Genomic DNA, 14,762 nt, shown 5'->3' with positions numbered 1-14,762 from the left:
ACTTGTCAATTTGAATGCTATGAAATGATATATAACATCCATCCTTTAGTTTTTAACTGGCACCTACAAATTCAACAAAATTATTTCAAAAAATCCACTTTCTATTATGTATATGAATGAACTAAATCCTTTTGAGGTGGAAGGACTGATTCCTTCCTACCTTAATTACCAGCAGGCAAGGCGCGGCAGGCAGGCAGGCAGGCAGGCAGGCAGGCAGGCAGCATTTATCGGAGTACACGCCCTCATCATCATTGCCTACTCATTCATTCCATTCCCATATTATTTATTTTTGCAATCAATTTGCCATATTGCAATATCCGCACGTAGCTACGTCGTATTCCATCACCATTATTATTGTTAATACTAATTCGCTACCTCTTGTTTACAAGGAACATTGCAATGCACACCAACCATAAGCCATAAGCAATAAGCCACCAAAAACCACCAACATCTCTATATTTAATTTCACCTTTTTAAAATACCAAAACAACAACATTCAGCTCTTTTGTCGTCGACTCGTCGTCGTCAATTAAAAAGCTAGCTCAATTTAGATATATATGTTTTAAAAACTTCTTTTGTTGCTAATTCTAGCCTAGCCAGCCACCCTCTCTATTATATTTATACTATCAAAAATATTACCCATACATACCACATTTATATACCACCTCTCTAATCGAGGTGAAACCTATCAGATATCAGTATTGATGACTACACTTCTATTAGAGGTGATATATATATATATATATATGGTATGCCTAGCTAGCATTGCTCTTATGCTTTATATTTTACGTACACATACACACTCATCATACAAAAGCTCAAAACCAAATCAAATCAAACCATATACTATTTGATTCGGTTTTTAAACCATTTAACTTTTTCTTGATCAAGACCAAACCAAACTTGTAATTACAATTTGGTTTGGCCCGATTGTTGCCCAACCTAGTCCTCCTTGTCTTGTTTGCTTTCGTTTCCTTCAACCCCAATTGTCTTTTTTTTTTCTTTTTCAGATTAATATTTTTCTCTGCCAATATTTGTTTCCTTTTTTGACCCAAAAATTGACGTTTTCCCCTTCTTCTTCCTTCTTTGATCCCATTTCTTGTCTATATATACTCACTTTTCTGCTGGTGATTAGTGCGCTCTCTCTCTCTCTCTCTCATACACTCACACAACACAATATTTCCTTCAGTTTATGATATAAGTAAGAAACTGCAGGCCTTGTTAATTAGAATTTAGAAGGCAGGCCACCATGGGTATGGGCATGGGCATGGGCAAATTCTTCATTTTGAGCGTAACTGTGTGCATGCATATGCTGTTCATGAGTTTGGTTATAGTTGAGGCTGCCCCTGAAAGCTCTCTTATCACCCAACTTCCCGGCTTTAATGGTACCTTTCCATCCAAGCACTACTCAGGGTAAGTTTTATTTTAGAAGCTATCGTCTTATATAAATTTATTATTTGCAAGCAAAACGATATCAACAGAATTGTTATACTAGTATATATGTAGATAATGTATTATTTTGTTGAATTGAATGTGTAGATATATAAGCATAGATGGAAAGAATCTTTTCTACTACTTGGTAGTTTCAGAAAGAAGCCCAGCAAATGATCCAGTTGTTCTGTGGCTCAATGGTGGACCCGGCTGCTCTAGCTTCGATGGCTTTGTTTATGAGCATGGTACGTATGACTTTTCTGCACTCTAGCTAATTTCTTTCTCTTTTTCAAAATTAGGTATATCGCTCTACCTCTACTTTTTTTGTTCAACCACAACTTTCTTCTTCTTCTTCTTCTTCTTCTTCCATTCTTCTTTTGCAATGTTTGTCATTAGCTGTGCCTGTGTCACCACTCACGGGTGGGTGCTGATTGGAAATTAATAATAATTTTGTTTCAGAAAACAAAAACAAAACAAAAAGTAATTGGTTTCACTGGAGAGGAGGAGAGATATGTGGGACTGTAATTGTAACTCATAATACGGTGTTGTCCATTTCAGCTCTAATAAAGTAAAAGTAGTAGTAGGCACATTTGGCACCACACAATCAAATTATTGTCTTTTTCTTGCTGTCTGCTGTATTTTGAATATTATTATTATTATTGTTTTGAATATACATATGTAGATATTGATGATGATGCGAAGCTAGCTAGCTTTAGTAGTTGAAGTATATTGTCCATGAGTTTACGGCCCCAGTGTTTGTTTGTAGTCGCATTCATAAAACTCAGCTCATCTGGTCTGGTCTGGTCTGTTCTGGTGTCCGACTCTGGAATTAATAGAGCCGTTAATTTTCTATACGCTCCAAAGGTTGGCAGTCTGCTAATTCATTTGGGAGTTTTTACCGAATTCCTAGCTTTCTTGTCCCCAAATGTGACCAAGTTGAACCAAAATATAATGTGACATTGATTTTGGAAATGCGAAAGTAACCTCTACAGTATTTCCAGGAGAGTTGGTCCTCCAGCAATGTTCTCTATTTTCGCTAATCTGAAATATTTTATTATTATTTTCTCTTTCTCTTTCTCCCTCTTTCTCTTTCTCTTGTGAATCAAATATATTAAAAAGAAAAGTAGAAACCCAACCCCACCAACCTCTCAAATGTCTCTACCTCTCTCCTAGCCAAATTCTCTCTCTTCCTTGCTAGATGTAGAGAGCCAAAAGTTGGTTCTCCAAAATAGAGAGGCAAGTGAAAGAAGTATTTTTCATTTTTTTAGCCAAAGTAGCCAGGAATGAGAGATTGTTAGATTGATTAACTCTATCATATGCAGGGCCATTCAATTTTGCACAAGGACAACCAAAAGGAGGATTGCCTGTTTTGCATCTTAATCCTTATAGTTGGTCCAAGGTCTCTATATATTATTGTGGAAAGATTTCCATTTTTTTACTAATTTTAATTTAAATAATTTCTTGGCCATAAACATAATAATTAACCAAATATTCAGGTTTCCAACATTATTTACTTGGATTCTCCTGCTGGTGTTGGCTTTTCTTACTCTAAAGACGAAAGCAAATATCAAACTGGGGACCTACAGACTGCTTCTGATACACACGCCTTTCTCCTCAAGGTAATAATATATTATTGTATTTGGGATAACCCATCGATCCCCACTCAGTTTAAATTAATAGAGACAATAGTAATTAATGTGGTTCATCATCAACAATAATTCTCTACTATATGCAATGCAAATTGCAATCAGTGGTTTGAGCAATTCCCGGAGTTCCTTTCAAATCCATTTTACATTGCTGGAGAGTCTTATGGTGGAGTCTATGTGCCAACTCTTGCTTCTCAAGTTGCAAAAGGTACGTATCTAATTTCTGCGTTACGTACAAATATTAATTCCATTTACATATACATAAAATTAAGGCTATACTAGTCTTAAACCATAATTACAGATATATATATATATTATGTGTAGGTATAAACAATGGAACAAAACCAACTCTAAATCTCAAGGTACGTGCGTATATATAGTAAGCTTGAGAAAGATTAAGCTAAATCTATCAGCTTCATCATCAAACTCTGTATGTACTACACTACATATAGGGTTACCTGGTGGGGAATGGAGTCACAGACGGGAAATTTGATGGCAATGCTCTAGTGCCATTTGCTCATGGGATGGCCCTCATCTCAGATCAAATCTTTGAGGTAGCTAGCCAGACTCATCTCTTAATCCCGGCATTTTGTTTGATTTTGTTTTCCAATTACTATTCTTTTAGTGCCAAAAGCACATTTGAGCCAAATTGACTATTGCAGCAAGTTACAGCCGCATGTGGCGGAGACTTCCATAATCCTCCAAATCGTACTCAATGCAGCAAGAAATTTGGGCTAGTTTACAAGGTGCGTGCGAGCGATTCTCTTTTTTTTATTTATTAAAAGTGAACTTGAAGCTTCTCACATTAGTATGAACCATAATTATTTGCTTGTTTGGTCATTGATTAGGCTATTGATGGACTAAACATTTACGACATCCTGGAGCCTTGTTACCATGGCCCAGGAACTAACAGTAATAATAACCAAAATAATGCCAAAGGAAATACAAGCTTACCACTAAGCTTCCAGCAATTAGGGACCACTACTGAGAAGCCTCTGGGAGTGAGGAAAAGGATGTTTGGCCGTGCTTGGCCTTTTAGGGCACCCGTAGAAGATGGCATTGTCCCATTGTGGCCTCAGCTATCAAACTCACTCGGTGTTCCTTGCGTTGTAAGTTACTTTTTCAACCTTAATTTTTTAGGCTGTAATTATCAGCTACCTCCTTCTCAGAGAGAGAGAGAGAGAGAGAGAGAGAGTCATATATATAACCTTTGAAGATTTTTTTTTAATTTTATTTGTTTAATTAATTTGGATGTAGAGTGATGAAGTTGCAACGAAATGGCTAAACAACCCAGCAGTTAGGGAAGCAATTCATGCAGAGCCAGTAAGCTTGCTTGCTTTTTCTGTGGAGATATGATGATTAATTTTCTATTGAAATCACACTTAGCCTTAATTATGACACAAGTAATAATGAATGAATGACAGGAAAGTGTGGCTGGTCCTTGGGAGTTATGTACAGAAAGAATAAGTTATTCTCATGATGCCGGAAGCATGATCCCTTACCACCAAAATCTTACAACTCAGGGATACAGAGCACTTATTTACAGGTCTGCTTTCATTTTCATGCACGGAATGTTAATTATAAACAAATTATTATCTTTGCTGCAAGTAATAATAAATATTTTTATATTTTGTTGGCAGTGGAGACCATGATATGTGTGTTCCATACACTGGGAGCCAGGCATGGACCAGATCACTTGGATATCAAATCGTAGATGAATGGAGATCTTGGCAGTCCAATGAGCAAGTTGCAGGGTACACATAACATATATATACAAATCTACCTATTAGTAATTGTGCACTTCAAAGCACCACCATACATAATCTTGGACAAGGATATGTTTTCTTTTCTGATAAAATATATATGCAGTTAGTTACTCACCTCCTCCTCCATATGTGGCTGGCAGTAAATGACTGGTCCTCCACTTTTTGTTTGTTTGGTTTCTTTTATCAACTTCTTAATAAGATTTGGGTTATCTGCTGCAGATACTTGCAAGCATATCAAAACAACCTCACCTTTCTCACCATCAAGGTCTGCACTCTCTCTCTCTCTCTCTCTCTCTCTCTCTCTCTAGCTTCAAGATTTTTGTTGTGTGAACTTTGATAATAGGATATTCTTTGATCTTATTATCTTCTAATTAATAAGTTCACTCATATATAATTGTTATGTTTCTTTTTCTGATAAATTAAATATATAATCACAAAAGCTCTCTGCTTTAGATTTATTCAAGTTTATTTTTTCCTTGGCTTCTGGTGAGGCAGGGAGCTGGACACACCGTCCCTGAATACAAGCCGCGGGAGGCACTGGACTTTTATACACGCTGGTTGGAAGGAAAACCGATATGACATTGAAAAAGCATTTCATTCCTCTCTCTCTCTCTCTCTCTCTCTCTCTCTCGTCACATTTCTTTTTTCTGGTTATTAAACTTACAACTTACATTGTCAACTTTTGATCTTACATCAATCAAAGAAATGCATTCTACCAAGAGTTTTGATTTTCTTTTCATTTTTTCTCACATGATGACTGCTACCAAGAGTCTAATATTATATGTGAAGTATATTTGATTAAGAGATTAATGTTGATATGTTGAATAGTAGCCTCCTCTCCACAGACACAAACACAAATGGTATGTAAAGAAAGAAAAAAAAGCATCATCTTATTTGAACCGCACCCTCTTAATTTCTGAATTGATGCTTGATATGAACGGATTGAAAACAAACAACCCACGCCAGGGTTTGGTAATGCTTATTCGTAGACATGCAGTGCAATGAGCGGTGAGTGATGATGGATCCTATTCGGGGGGTTCTGATTATGACAAGGATACATATTGTTGTGGAAGCAGCTTTTCATAAAAGTCAAAAGGAATAATGAAAACAAGGGGCCAACCCCATTCATGGTGGAGCTCTTTTATAGAGACTGCCTGATATTTATGGTATGGTTTGTAATGTAATGTATTGGGGCAGCAAATTGAAAAGTAAAGCTGAGCTAAATATCTTGTTTGCAACATAACAACCATTCAAGATGATGAATGAGGCTTCATTGTCATCACAAAATTATTATCCACATAACAACACATCATATCTTTTGAAACAGAAATTATATATATATATATATATATATATATAGAGAGAGAGAGAGAGAGAGAGAGAGAGAGAGAGAGAGAGAGAGAGACGGAGAGTTGGATGGATTTTACAAAAATTCCAATTCTACCCACACTAGAAAGGACAATTTTCCCAGACATGCTAATATAGTCGGGAGGCCTACCTCTCCGGTCAAAATTTTACTTTTATGGCCCTACAAATCACATATGTGTAGAAAATGCAAAACAGAAACAGAGACAAGGAAAAATAAATGATACTGAACAATTTTTTATGAGAAACAGAAACAAGGGGATATATCAATAATCAAACCTTCTTCCACACCTTCTTGTCTTCTTTTGTAGGCACAAACCTTGGCAGGGTCAATAATGTGTTCACACGGGAAACTCCTTCCAGAGCAGACCACTCTTTACCTGCCTCTGAATTCATTTCCTCTGCACCGTTCTCTTTACTTGCTTCTTCTTCTTCCTCTCCTTCTTCTTCTTCTTCTTCTTCTTCTTGTTCTTGTTCTTGAAGAATCTCTTTGCCAGTTCGGGCAGTCCCTGAGCGGACCAAACAAGTTGTCCCAGAGAGATCTTCTTGCTCAGTCCCACCATTGACCTCATCCGTTGTGGCAGGCTGCTCACTCGACCAGTTATTAGCAGCAGTTGATCCAGAGTTTGAGTCTGAGTCAAGGAAAAGGCAAACTACAGCACAGTCATCTACTTTGGAAGTTGGATACTTCTGTCTCCAAGCTCGAACTGCTGTCTCAACCAGTGCTCGAGCTGCAGAAGAGCGTGCTGGGGCTGATGCTACAATGTCTACCACTTCTTTATTAGAGAGAACATCCCAAATCTGCCAAAAAGTTTCAACCTTAGATTCAAAGAGCAGGAGGAGGAGGAATAGGAGGGTGAAAGGAAGGGGCATGTTATATATTTCTTTCGTAAGTAGCTTTAAATCAGCTGGATCCATACCCCATCTGTAGCCAAGACTATAAATTCATCCTTCTCAGTGAGACGCCGAAAGGATATATCTGGCACAGAGATCAAGCCAAAATCCTTGAGGCAGAAATCTCCAAAAGCCCGTGCCATGGCAAGACCCGGGGAGTCATTGTTTGGCAGCCAGACCCGAGAAACCTCAGGTTCATCCTGAAGAGCAAAAACGCGCCCTCTACACTTCCGTATTCTCTCTGCTTCCGCTGTTGAGTGAGGAAGAAATAAAGGAAAAAGCAGGTAAGAACTCAGAAAGAAGATAATCACAAGAAGCTAGCAAGCAGACCGCAATTCATCACAGAATCTTTCTTTTGTATTCCTTGTTTGCTGTTGCAGGGAGATGGAAGCCATTATCCAATCCACAAGTCTATAATGGCAGTGGAAAAATAACAAATAGATATGTCGCTAAAAGTGACTTCATGCCGAGTTATTTATGCTACGTGGATTCAGAAACTTAGGTATTTCTGAGAACAAAAGAACATGAACAATGAGAGTGGTGAATGGTGATGTTAAAGTTTCATATTCTAATAGAGATCCCACGCCAAAATAAACACTGTCAAGTCTATGAAATTAGTCTGAATATATTTCATATATGAACATTTTCTTAACCAGACAACCTGACAACAACGTCTTTTAAAAACTTCAATCACACCCCCCAAAACAACTTTCTGCATGCGTAGAGCATCATTAGAAATGTGACTATTAGAAATGTGACTAGATCAGATCTTGCCAAAATCATAAACCAAATTTGAAAAAATTCACAATTGAAAACTATTATGAGAAAGGAGAAGCATAAAGGAGAGAGAGACCTGGAAGATTTGGTTTGAGATCCACAGTCAATTGAATTGCAATTAGAGTGTCATCTTTATCTCTCGTGCACAGAACAGCTCTGGAGTCCCCAACATTTCCAATGATTAAATCCCGACCCTAGGAAACATGCCAACATGCCAAAACATGCATCATAAAGATGAGTACATCACAAAAAACCAACACCACATCAGTACAAGTTTCCAAAGGTTATGAAAACACCTGTTTAACCAAAGTTACTGCTGTTGTCCCACTACAAAAGCAATCGATACTTGGTTGTGTTCGCAGCTCCCTATCCATAATTTTGAAAGCCTTTAGGAATGACTCTTTCAATGTCTGAAAGATCTCAGGGTGTTTGTCTGTTTCCTCAATATCAATGGAGGCCCTGAAATCTTCATCAACATATACAAAGGGAGTACCATCTGAATTCAAGCTTCCTGAATTATTGAGGCTGATCTCTTTGAGTACTTCCTCACTGGTTATGGTCACCTCCCAGTTTGCACTCAATTTCAGAGGAAGAGAATCCCTCACTCTTTTAGCAACCATATGACCGAACGGGCCATGGCCATCAAAAACACCACAGAAAACTGTGTCTGTTCTTGAACCAAAATTCTGAAATTCATATTTAAAAAGATTTAGACAATAATAACATTGTTCAGCCCTGGATACGTTTCCTCATAATATACATATCACAACAAAATAGAAATTAGTAACAGTCAAACAAATATATTTATACATGATAAAATAGAACAGTTTTAAAACGTGGATACAGAATAACAAGGATGAAGCTATCTGAAGGTTAATATATGGCAAAATCCGTGCATATAAAGTAACGAACACATTAAACAGAGTAGCTTCTTCTGTGGGAGCCTTCAAATATATGACAATCAAGGTGAGCCACTTTGCTCTGCAAACAAGGACTTGCAATTGCTAAGGTGCACGATAAAACAAAGAGTTCAACTGCCACCACGGAAGTAAGGTTTGCAAGTTTGGATAATATCCCGAGAGAAAAAAAAAAGTAGAGAAACTGCAGCCAATTGTATTGCAGAAAAAGGCTGCTATTTCCTTTGAAATAGGATTGCAGGAAGTTAACATAAGAAATAAAAGTTGCTGGGGTGATTTTACATCCAGATATAAAACTGATAAATCGGTAAAAAAATCAGATCAGAGTCAAGTAAAGATTATGAGAAAGAGCTAACCTCCCAAACAATCATGGCATCCTGATTGGTCCCTTTCTTGCCCTGTTGGGTAAACAAAGATGCAACTTCACTTGACCCATTCAAGAACATTCTCCCGGGAATTCTATGCAACGGCTCTTCCCGGCGGTAATCAAAGGAAGAATTTCGAGAGCCCATTTTCTTCTTGGTGCTCTTGCGCCGCCTGACTCCCCAGGCGGGAGACGACGGCGAATCGGGCAGTGGGCTCCTGCTTTCTGCAGACAAGCAGGAACCCATTCTCAGGGCCCTGATTATGTTTAGTAGGCACTCCAGACCAGCCGAGCAATACAACCCCCTATTTTCAATTGACGGATCCGTAAGAAATTCACCTAATAACCCGAACGTCCTTCAAAATCAGGGCCTTTAAGTGACCAATCAATCCACTAAACTCACTCACTCTCTCTCTCTCTCTCTCTCTCTCTCTCTCTCTCTCTCTGTGATATCAATATCTTCGTTTGATCACAATCTTTGAGCAATACCGTTGTATATTCAATGCCTGGCTAATCAGATTAATCCACTTGAATTACAATCTGCAATCCGATTGCCACAAATTTTCCCAGAAAACACTTGAATTTAGCACCCAATCTTTAAGAAGAGCATCCACGATTAAGCAAAACACGCCCACTTTCACTTTTCCATGAAAGGAATCCACTTTCGATATTATAACCTTTTGAGGTTTGAAAGCGCCGGTGATATCAAAAATGGCCAACCTTCTTTCTCTTTTGAGATCACATACATACGAAAAATATAACAAAAGGTATGCATGACACCAGGAAAGCAGATCTATAAAAGAAGATCTGTTTTAGAATTACCCAAATTTTCACCAAACCATTGTATGATCACACTCCCATATCCCCAAATCCAACAAGAAAGCTCTCCAATCGCACGACCCCAAAGAGCTTTCGTTTCTCAGATCAAGCTTGGATTCAATGAAACCAAACAAGACTGAAACAAAATGCATGAACAAAAGAAAAGGCCAAATTACAGCACACGGAATGGGCACAGAAAAGAGAGAGCAGGCAGCTCAGCTCACGGCCTTGCATAAAGCAAGCATCTTTGTGAAGGTTATCAGAATAGAGGAGGTGGGTAGACAGCCAATTTTAGAGAGAGGAGGAAATGAAAGAGAGAGAGAGAGAGAGAGAGAGAGAGAGAGAGAGCTTTATATGTGAGAAATAATCACAACCACCAACAGCAACTGAAATATAAAAGATTGCAAAAAAACCCGCTCTTGTAGTACGACCTGACTTTCTAGAGAGAGGGAAGAGTCCGTAGAGAGAGCGAGAGAGAGAGAGAGAGAGAATGCAACAAACAAAACTACTAAAACTAATCTTTTTTTAGATCGAAAGACGAAAAAAAGGTATCACTTCTCCACTTCTTCTATTCTAGAGGTTAAACTTTTGGAATTGAAACTTTCTCTGTCATATTCATAAACTTATATAATTATAAAATAAATAAAATGTACTTTGGGATTTGGAAATCATTAGAGAACGATATCTTGGCTTAGAATTGAAATAGCACATTTTTATGAAAAAGCTTTGCCATTTTATTAACGAAAATTTTATCAAAATTCACGATACTTATTTTACTCATACTAGGAGTAGTACTAATAAGTTAATTAAATTGGTTTCTAAATGACGCTAAATGTATTATGTATAAGATAAAGATAAGAAATTACAAAATTTGGTAGAAAAAATTAAGAATTTATTGTATCAGATAAACATCTGGATATAAGGGTCTCACGCAGCTAATAAAGTAATAAACTAATCGAAATCATACTTTTTAGAAGAGATTAACAGGATTTCGTGCCTTCACATTTGGCATCCGTGCATTTCTTGTTAGCGTATTTTTTTTTCCCTATTTCTTCAAAGTATTACCTTGAAGATTTTTTTTTTTTAAAATGTGAACTTTTATTTCCTTTGCAATCATTGGAAAATGATTTATGAGGGCTTTTCTTTCCTTTACACACGATCCTTTTCTAAAAATGGTTTTAGCTATATATTTAGTGTAAATATATAGAATTAGAAACTTGGTGTAAAGTCTTGAACTTTTCCTTTGTTTTTGTTTTTCTTTCTTTTGTTGATAGAATTAGAAACCAATGATCAATTAATATATGACCATGACAAAGAATTTGAGTACCGCAAATGCAATTCCATGTTCCATGCGTCATGTGATGTGCCATAAAATAAAAACACACCACCTCAATCCGTACTTCCATCGTCAAACTTGTAATCAAGAATTGGCTTTATTCTCTTATGCATCAACAGACACACACATACATGTGTATATATATTAAGTAGAAACACAGAGAGTATGCAAATACTGATTGGATGTGAGAGATCCATTACGTTCGTAGCTGGCTTGACTTGCTTAATAAGACAAAGCATACAAACAAACAAGCGGAGGAAGGAGAAGAAGAAGAAGAACAGGAGGTATAAAAATCATTTGTTTTTACTGTTTTTATTGTGTGCATTGCTTGCATTGCATATAATGCAAATGTCGTTTGCATGCATGCATCATGTTCTTAGCTAACATTAACAGCTGTGATGTGAAACACATCAGCTTTGTCTCCCTTATAATGTGAGGATCCTCGTCATTTCTACATGGGCCACTGTCGTCTCTTTCTCAACTCTCTCACGAGTCACGCCCACCTGGTTGTATGGCCAGCTAGCCAGCCAGACAGCCACCTCTCTAACCATATATATATATATATAAGCCATACATAAATACATTAATTAATATGAATACCCCCACCAAATCAAATTCAGAGATTCGGTCACTCTCATTGTTTTCAAATACCGATTTCCTAATTTCCTAATTGTAGATTATTAGTTCTTACTTGACCAAACATATATACGCACCTACTATATATATACATCTTTGAAATTAACTGGCAACATATATATACATATACATACACACACATCAGGATTCATGAACATTATGGGATGGGAATTACGAAGTCGACTGTCACCCACCCAAGTTCCCAATATCCTACCCTACGTATGATCATATCGTATCATTGTCATATACTTATGTTTCTCTCCAATTTTAGTGTTCAATTTTGGATGGAAGAAACACTCAAACTAAACACATGATTGAATAATTATGATTTATATTATATTTTTTAAAGAGGAAAATATATATATACACACAAGTATAAGTTTATTTTTTATACAATGAATAGTAATTAGCTAATTATAAGGAATCCTAATTAGGTAGCTATTCTAATTAGGTGACGTGAATTACATCAGGAAATCAAGGATCACGGGATCCCTAAATTATGGCTTAAGCCAACATTCCCCCTCAAATTGATGTGTAGATATCTTTTATACCTAACTTGTCAAGTAAGTCATGGAAAACCTTTGCCGACACCGTATGTGTTAAAACATCTGTCAGTTGTTCTTGTGACTTTTTACAAATGGTATATCAATTAGCTTGTCTGACAGCTTCTCCTTGATAAAATGCCTATCCAATTCCACATGCTTAGTTTTGTCATGTTGAACTGGATTATTTGTTGTTTCCCTAGCAGTTTGATTGTCACAGTAAAGCTTCATGACTTTCTTGGGTGGAAAATCAATTTCAAACAAGAGCATCCTTAGCCAAAGAAGCTCACAAACTCCATGTGCCACACCCATGTATTCTTTCTCAGCTGCAGATAGAGCCACTACATTTTGCTTCTTACTAAGCCATGTAACCAGATTACCCCCCAACGAAAATGAAGTACCCTGATGTAGAACGTTTATCTGTTATATTGTCTGCCTAATCTGCATTTGTACAACTATTGACATCCAAATGCCCCAATTGTCTGAATATCAAGCATCTGCTTGGAGCTTTCTTCAAATAACTTAAAATCCTCATAACTGCTGTTAAGTGATCATCACTAGGAGAATGCATGAACTGGCTAACAACACTAACTGCATATGCAACGTTTGGTCTAATGTGTGAAAGATAAATTAATATTCCCACTAACCGCCAATATCTCTTCTTGTTAGTTGACACATGATTAGGATAGATTGCTAAGTGAAGAAAAATGGAGGAAGGCTAGCCGCTGGCGACGACAACAGCTACACCGCTCTAGCCCTTTTTCTTCTTCGCATTCGACGCCTTGCGTTGCTTCATGCGTTTAAGGAACCACTCCGGAAAACCATTCTTGTGTACGCACATGGCCTCTGTATGACGAGTTCCATTATAGGAGGTGCAATACATGTTTTCTTTTTTCTCAGGGGTTGGACGAGGAAAATAAAAACTAGCAGCAAAGGCTTTGGAAACCATTACAACAAAGGATTCAATCTTTCCATCTTTCTTGAGCATCGTCTCCTATTGTTGGGCATCTTTACGAATAAAAGCAAACGACTCCTTCAATTTGGGCAATGGACTCAATATCAACAAATCTCCTCTAATTTTAGCAAACTCATCATCTAGACATGCAATAAAATCATAAATATGGTCTTTCTGGATCTCAGTCAGATGCGTCATAATACATCTAGGCTGCACTTTCCCAAACATCTTTAGCTGTTGGTAGATCTAAGAACAATTCTACCAAATCAAGGTCCATAGTTTTTATCTACTATCTTTTAACAATAGAGTCCTCAATACACCAAAAATCAAAGTTCGGAACGTCTTCTTCCACTTGAGCCAACTTCCTTGTCAAATAAACTTTTTTTTCCTAGCTTAATGACACATGAAACAACATCATCTTCGACCAAATTTTATAGTTCTTTCCATTCAACCGTATGGTGAATAGGGTAGCGGAAGTATCATTGCAAACTTTAACAATTGGTTGCACAATGTCAAGGTTTTTGTGGGTTTCTGAAGCACTGGATTTTGCGACTGCGGTGGTGGTGTCTGGGGTATCTTCAAAAGCCATGAAAAAAAAAGAACAAGTTTGGATGAGTTGGTGTTGTAGGAGTCTTTTGTCACACTAGGTTTGTAACGACAAGAGCTTAGCCGATGTTTTGTGAAGTTGAGTTTTTTTTTTCTTTGTATTCGGCGCTATACCACCTCCTTGGACAAATTTTAGGGAGAAAGTGAAAAAATACAACTCCAACCATACCCCCTATCCATCTCCTAAAATAAAGAAATCTATAGGAGCTCATAAATCTAAGAGCATCTACAATGGGCTCCCTAAACCACCTCTTTAGTTAAAATTTAGGGAGGAATTGAAAAAACCCAACTCCAATCATGCTCCATATCCAGATCCTAAAATACGGAGACATCTAGGAGCTCATAAATCTAAGAGCATCCACAATGGGCTCCCTAAATCACCTACTTAGTTAAATTTTAGGGAGGAATTGAAAAAACCCACATCCAATCATGCTCCATATCCAGCTCTTAAAATAGGAAGATCTCTAGGAGCTCCTAAATATGAGGAGATAGAAAGGGCTCCTAATGACTCCCAATAATTAAATGCCACTATATTTTATTAGGACAAACTACAGTAAACCCCCTACCCTATAGGGTCATTTACGAGTTCATACCCGATTTTGAGGACATTTACTAGTACATACTCAACTCTGCGGAAACCTTACAATTTGCCCATTCCATTAGCCAAACTGTTAGTAAATATGTTAAGTACTGACATGTCAAAAGTGG

The 14,762-nt window shown here is 37.3% G+C and overlaps 2 protein-coding genes across 2 annotated transcripts; one reads left to right on the top strand and one right to left on the bottom strand.

The window, feature by feature from the left end:
• The first annotated feature begins 984 nt into the window (after positions 1 to 984).
• LOC103318801 (serine carboxypeptidase-like 20) lies at positions 985 to 5,562 on the top strand. The gene is made up of 14 exons (XM_008220234.2): positions 985 to 1,413; positions 1,540 to 1,676; positions 2,754 to 2,830; positions 2,928 to 3,050; positions 3,183 to 3,285; positions 3,402 to 3,439; positions 3,530 to 3,631; positions 3,740 to 3,823; positions 3,926 to 4,186; positions 4,335 to 4,400; positions 4,502 to 4,623; positions 4,718 to 4,831; positions 5,063 to 5,108; positions 5,339 to 5,562. The coding sequence occupies exons 1-14, from the start codon at positions 1,250 to 1,252 to the stop codon at positions 5,420 to 5,422; spliced, it is 1,521 nt and encodes a 506-aa protein (XP_008218456.2). The 5' UTR covers positions 985 to 1,249; the 3' UTR covers positions 5,423 to 5,562.
• Positions 5,563 to 6,264: 702 nt separating this feature from the next.
• On the bottom strand, positions 6,265 to 10,374 carry LOC103318800 (putative protein phosphatase 2C 33). The gene is made up of 5 exons (XM_008220233.2): positions 9,153 to 10,374; positions 8,176 to 8,565; positions 7,956 to 8,073; positions 7,129 to 7,352; positions 6,265 to 7,009 (listed from the first exon to the last, which is right to left on the bottom strand). The coding sequence occupies exons 1-5, from the start codon at positions 9,405 to 9,407 to the stop codon at positions 6,482 to 6,484; spliced, it is 1,515 nt and encodes a 504-aa protein (XP_008218455.2). The 5' UTR covers positions 9,408 to 10,374; the 3' UTR covers positions 6,265 to 6,481.
• Between the last annotated feature and the right edge of the window lie 4,388 nt (positions 10,375 to 14,762).

Source organism: Prunus mume, linkage group LG1, assembly GCF_029339155.1.
Source record: "Prunus mume cultivar Tortuosa linkage group LG1, ASM2933915v1, whole genome shotgun sequence".
Lineage (NCBI taxonomy): Eukaryota > Viridiplantae > Streptophyta > Magnoliopsida > Rosales > Rosaceae > Prunus > Prunus mume.
This window is presented reverse-complemented; position numbering and strand designations above follow the sequence as displayed.

Bases quoted from the DNA above. Each gene is read 5' to 3' on its own strand.
- LOC103318801 (XM_008220234.2), top strand. From the start codon at position 1,250: ATGGGTATGGGCATGGGCATGGGCAAATTCTTCATTTTGAGCGTAACT. The intron at 2,831-2,927 runs GTCTCTATATAT...CCAAATATTCAG, and splicing joins ATCCTTATAGTTGGTCCAAG to GTTTCCAACATTATTTACTT. The intron at 3,632-3,739 runs GTAGCTAGCCAG...TGACTATTGCAG, and splicing joins TCTCAGATCAAATCTTTGAG to CAAGTTACAGCCGCATGTGG.
- LOC103318800 (XM_008220233.2), bottom strand. From the start codon at position 9,407: ATGGGTTCCTGCTTGTCTGCAGAAAGCAGGAGCCCACTGCCCGATTCG. The intron at 8,566-9,152 runs GTTAGCTCTTTC...TATGAATTTCAG, and splicing joins ATGCCATGATTGTTTGGGAG to AATTTTGGTTCAAGAACAGA. The intron at 7,353-7,955 runs GTCTCTCTCTCC...CTCACTCAACAG, and splicing joins TCTCAAACCAAATCTTCCAG to CGGAAGCAGAGAGAATACGG.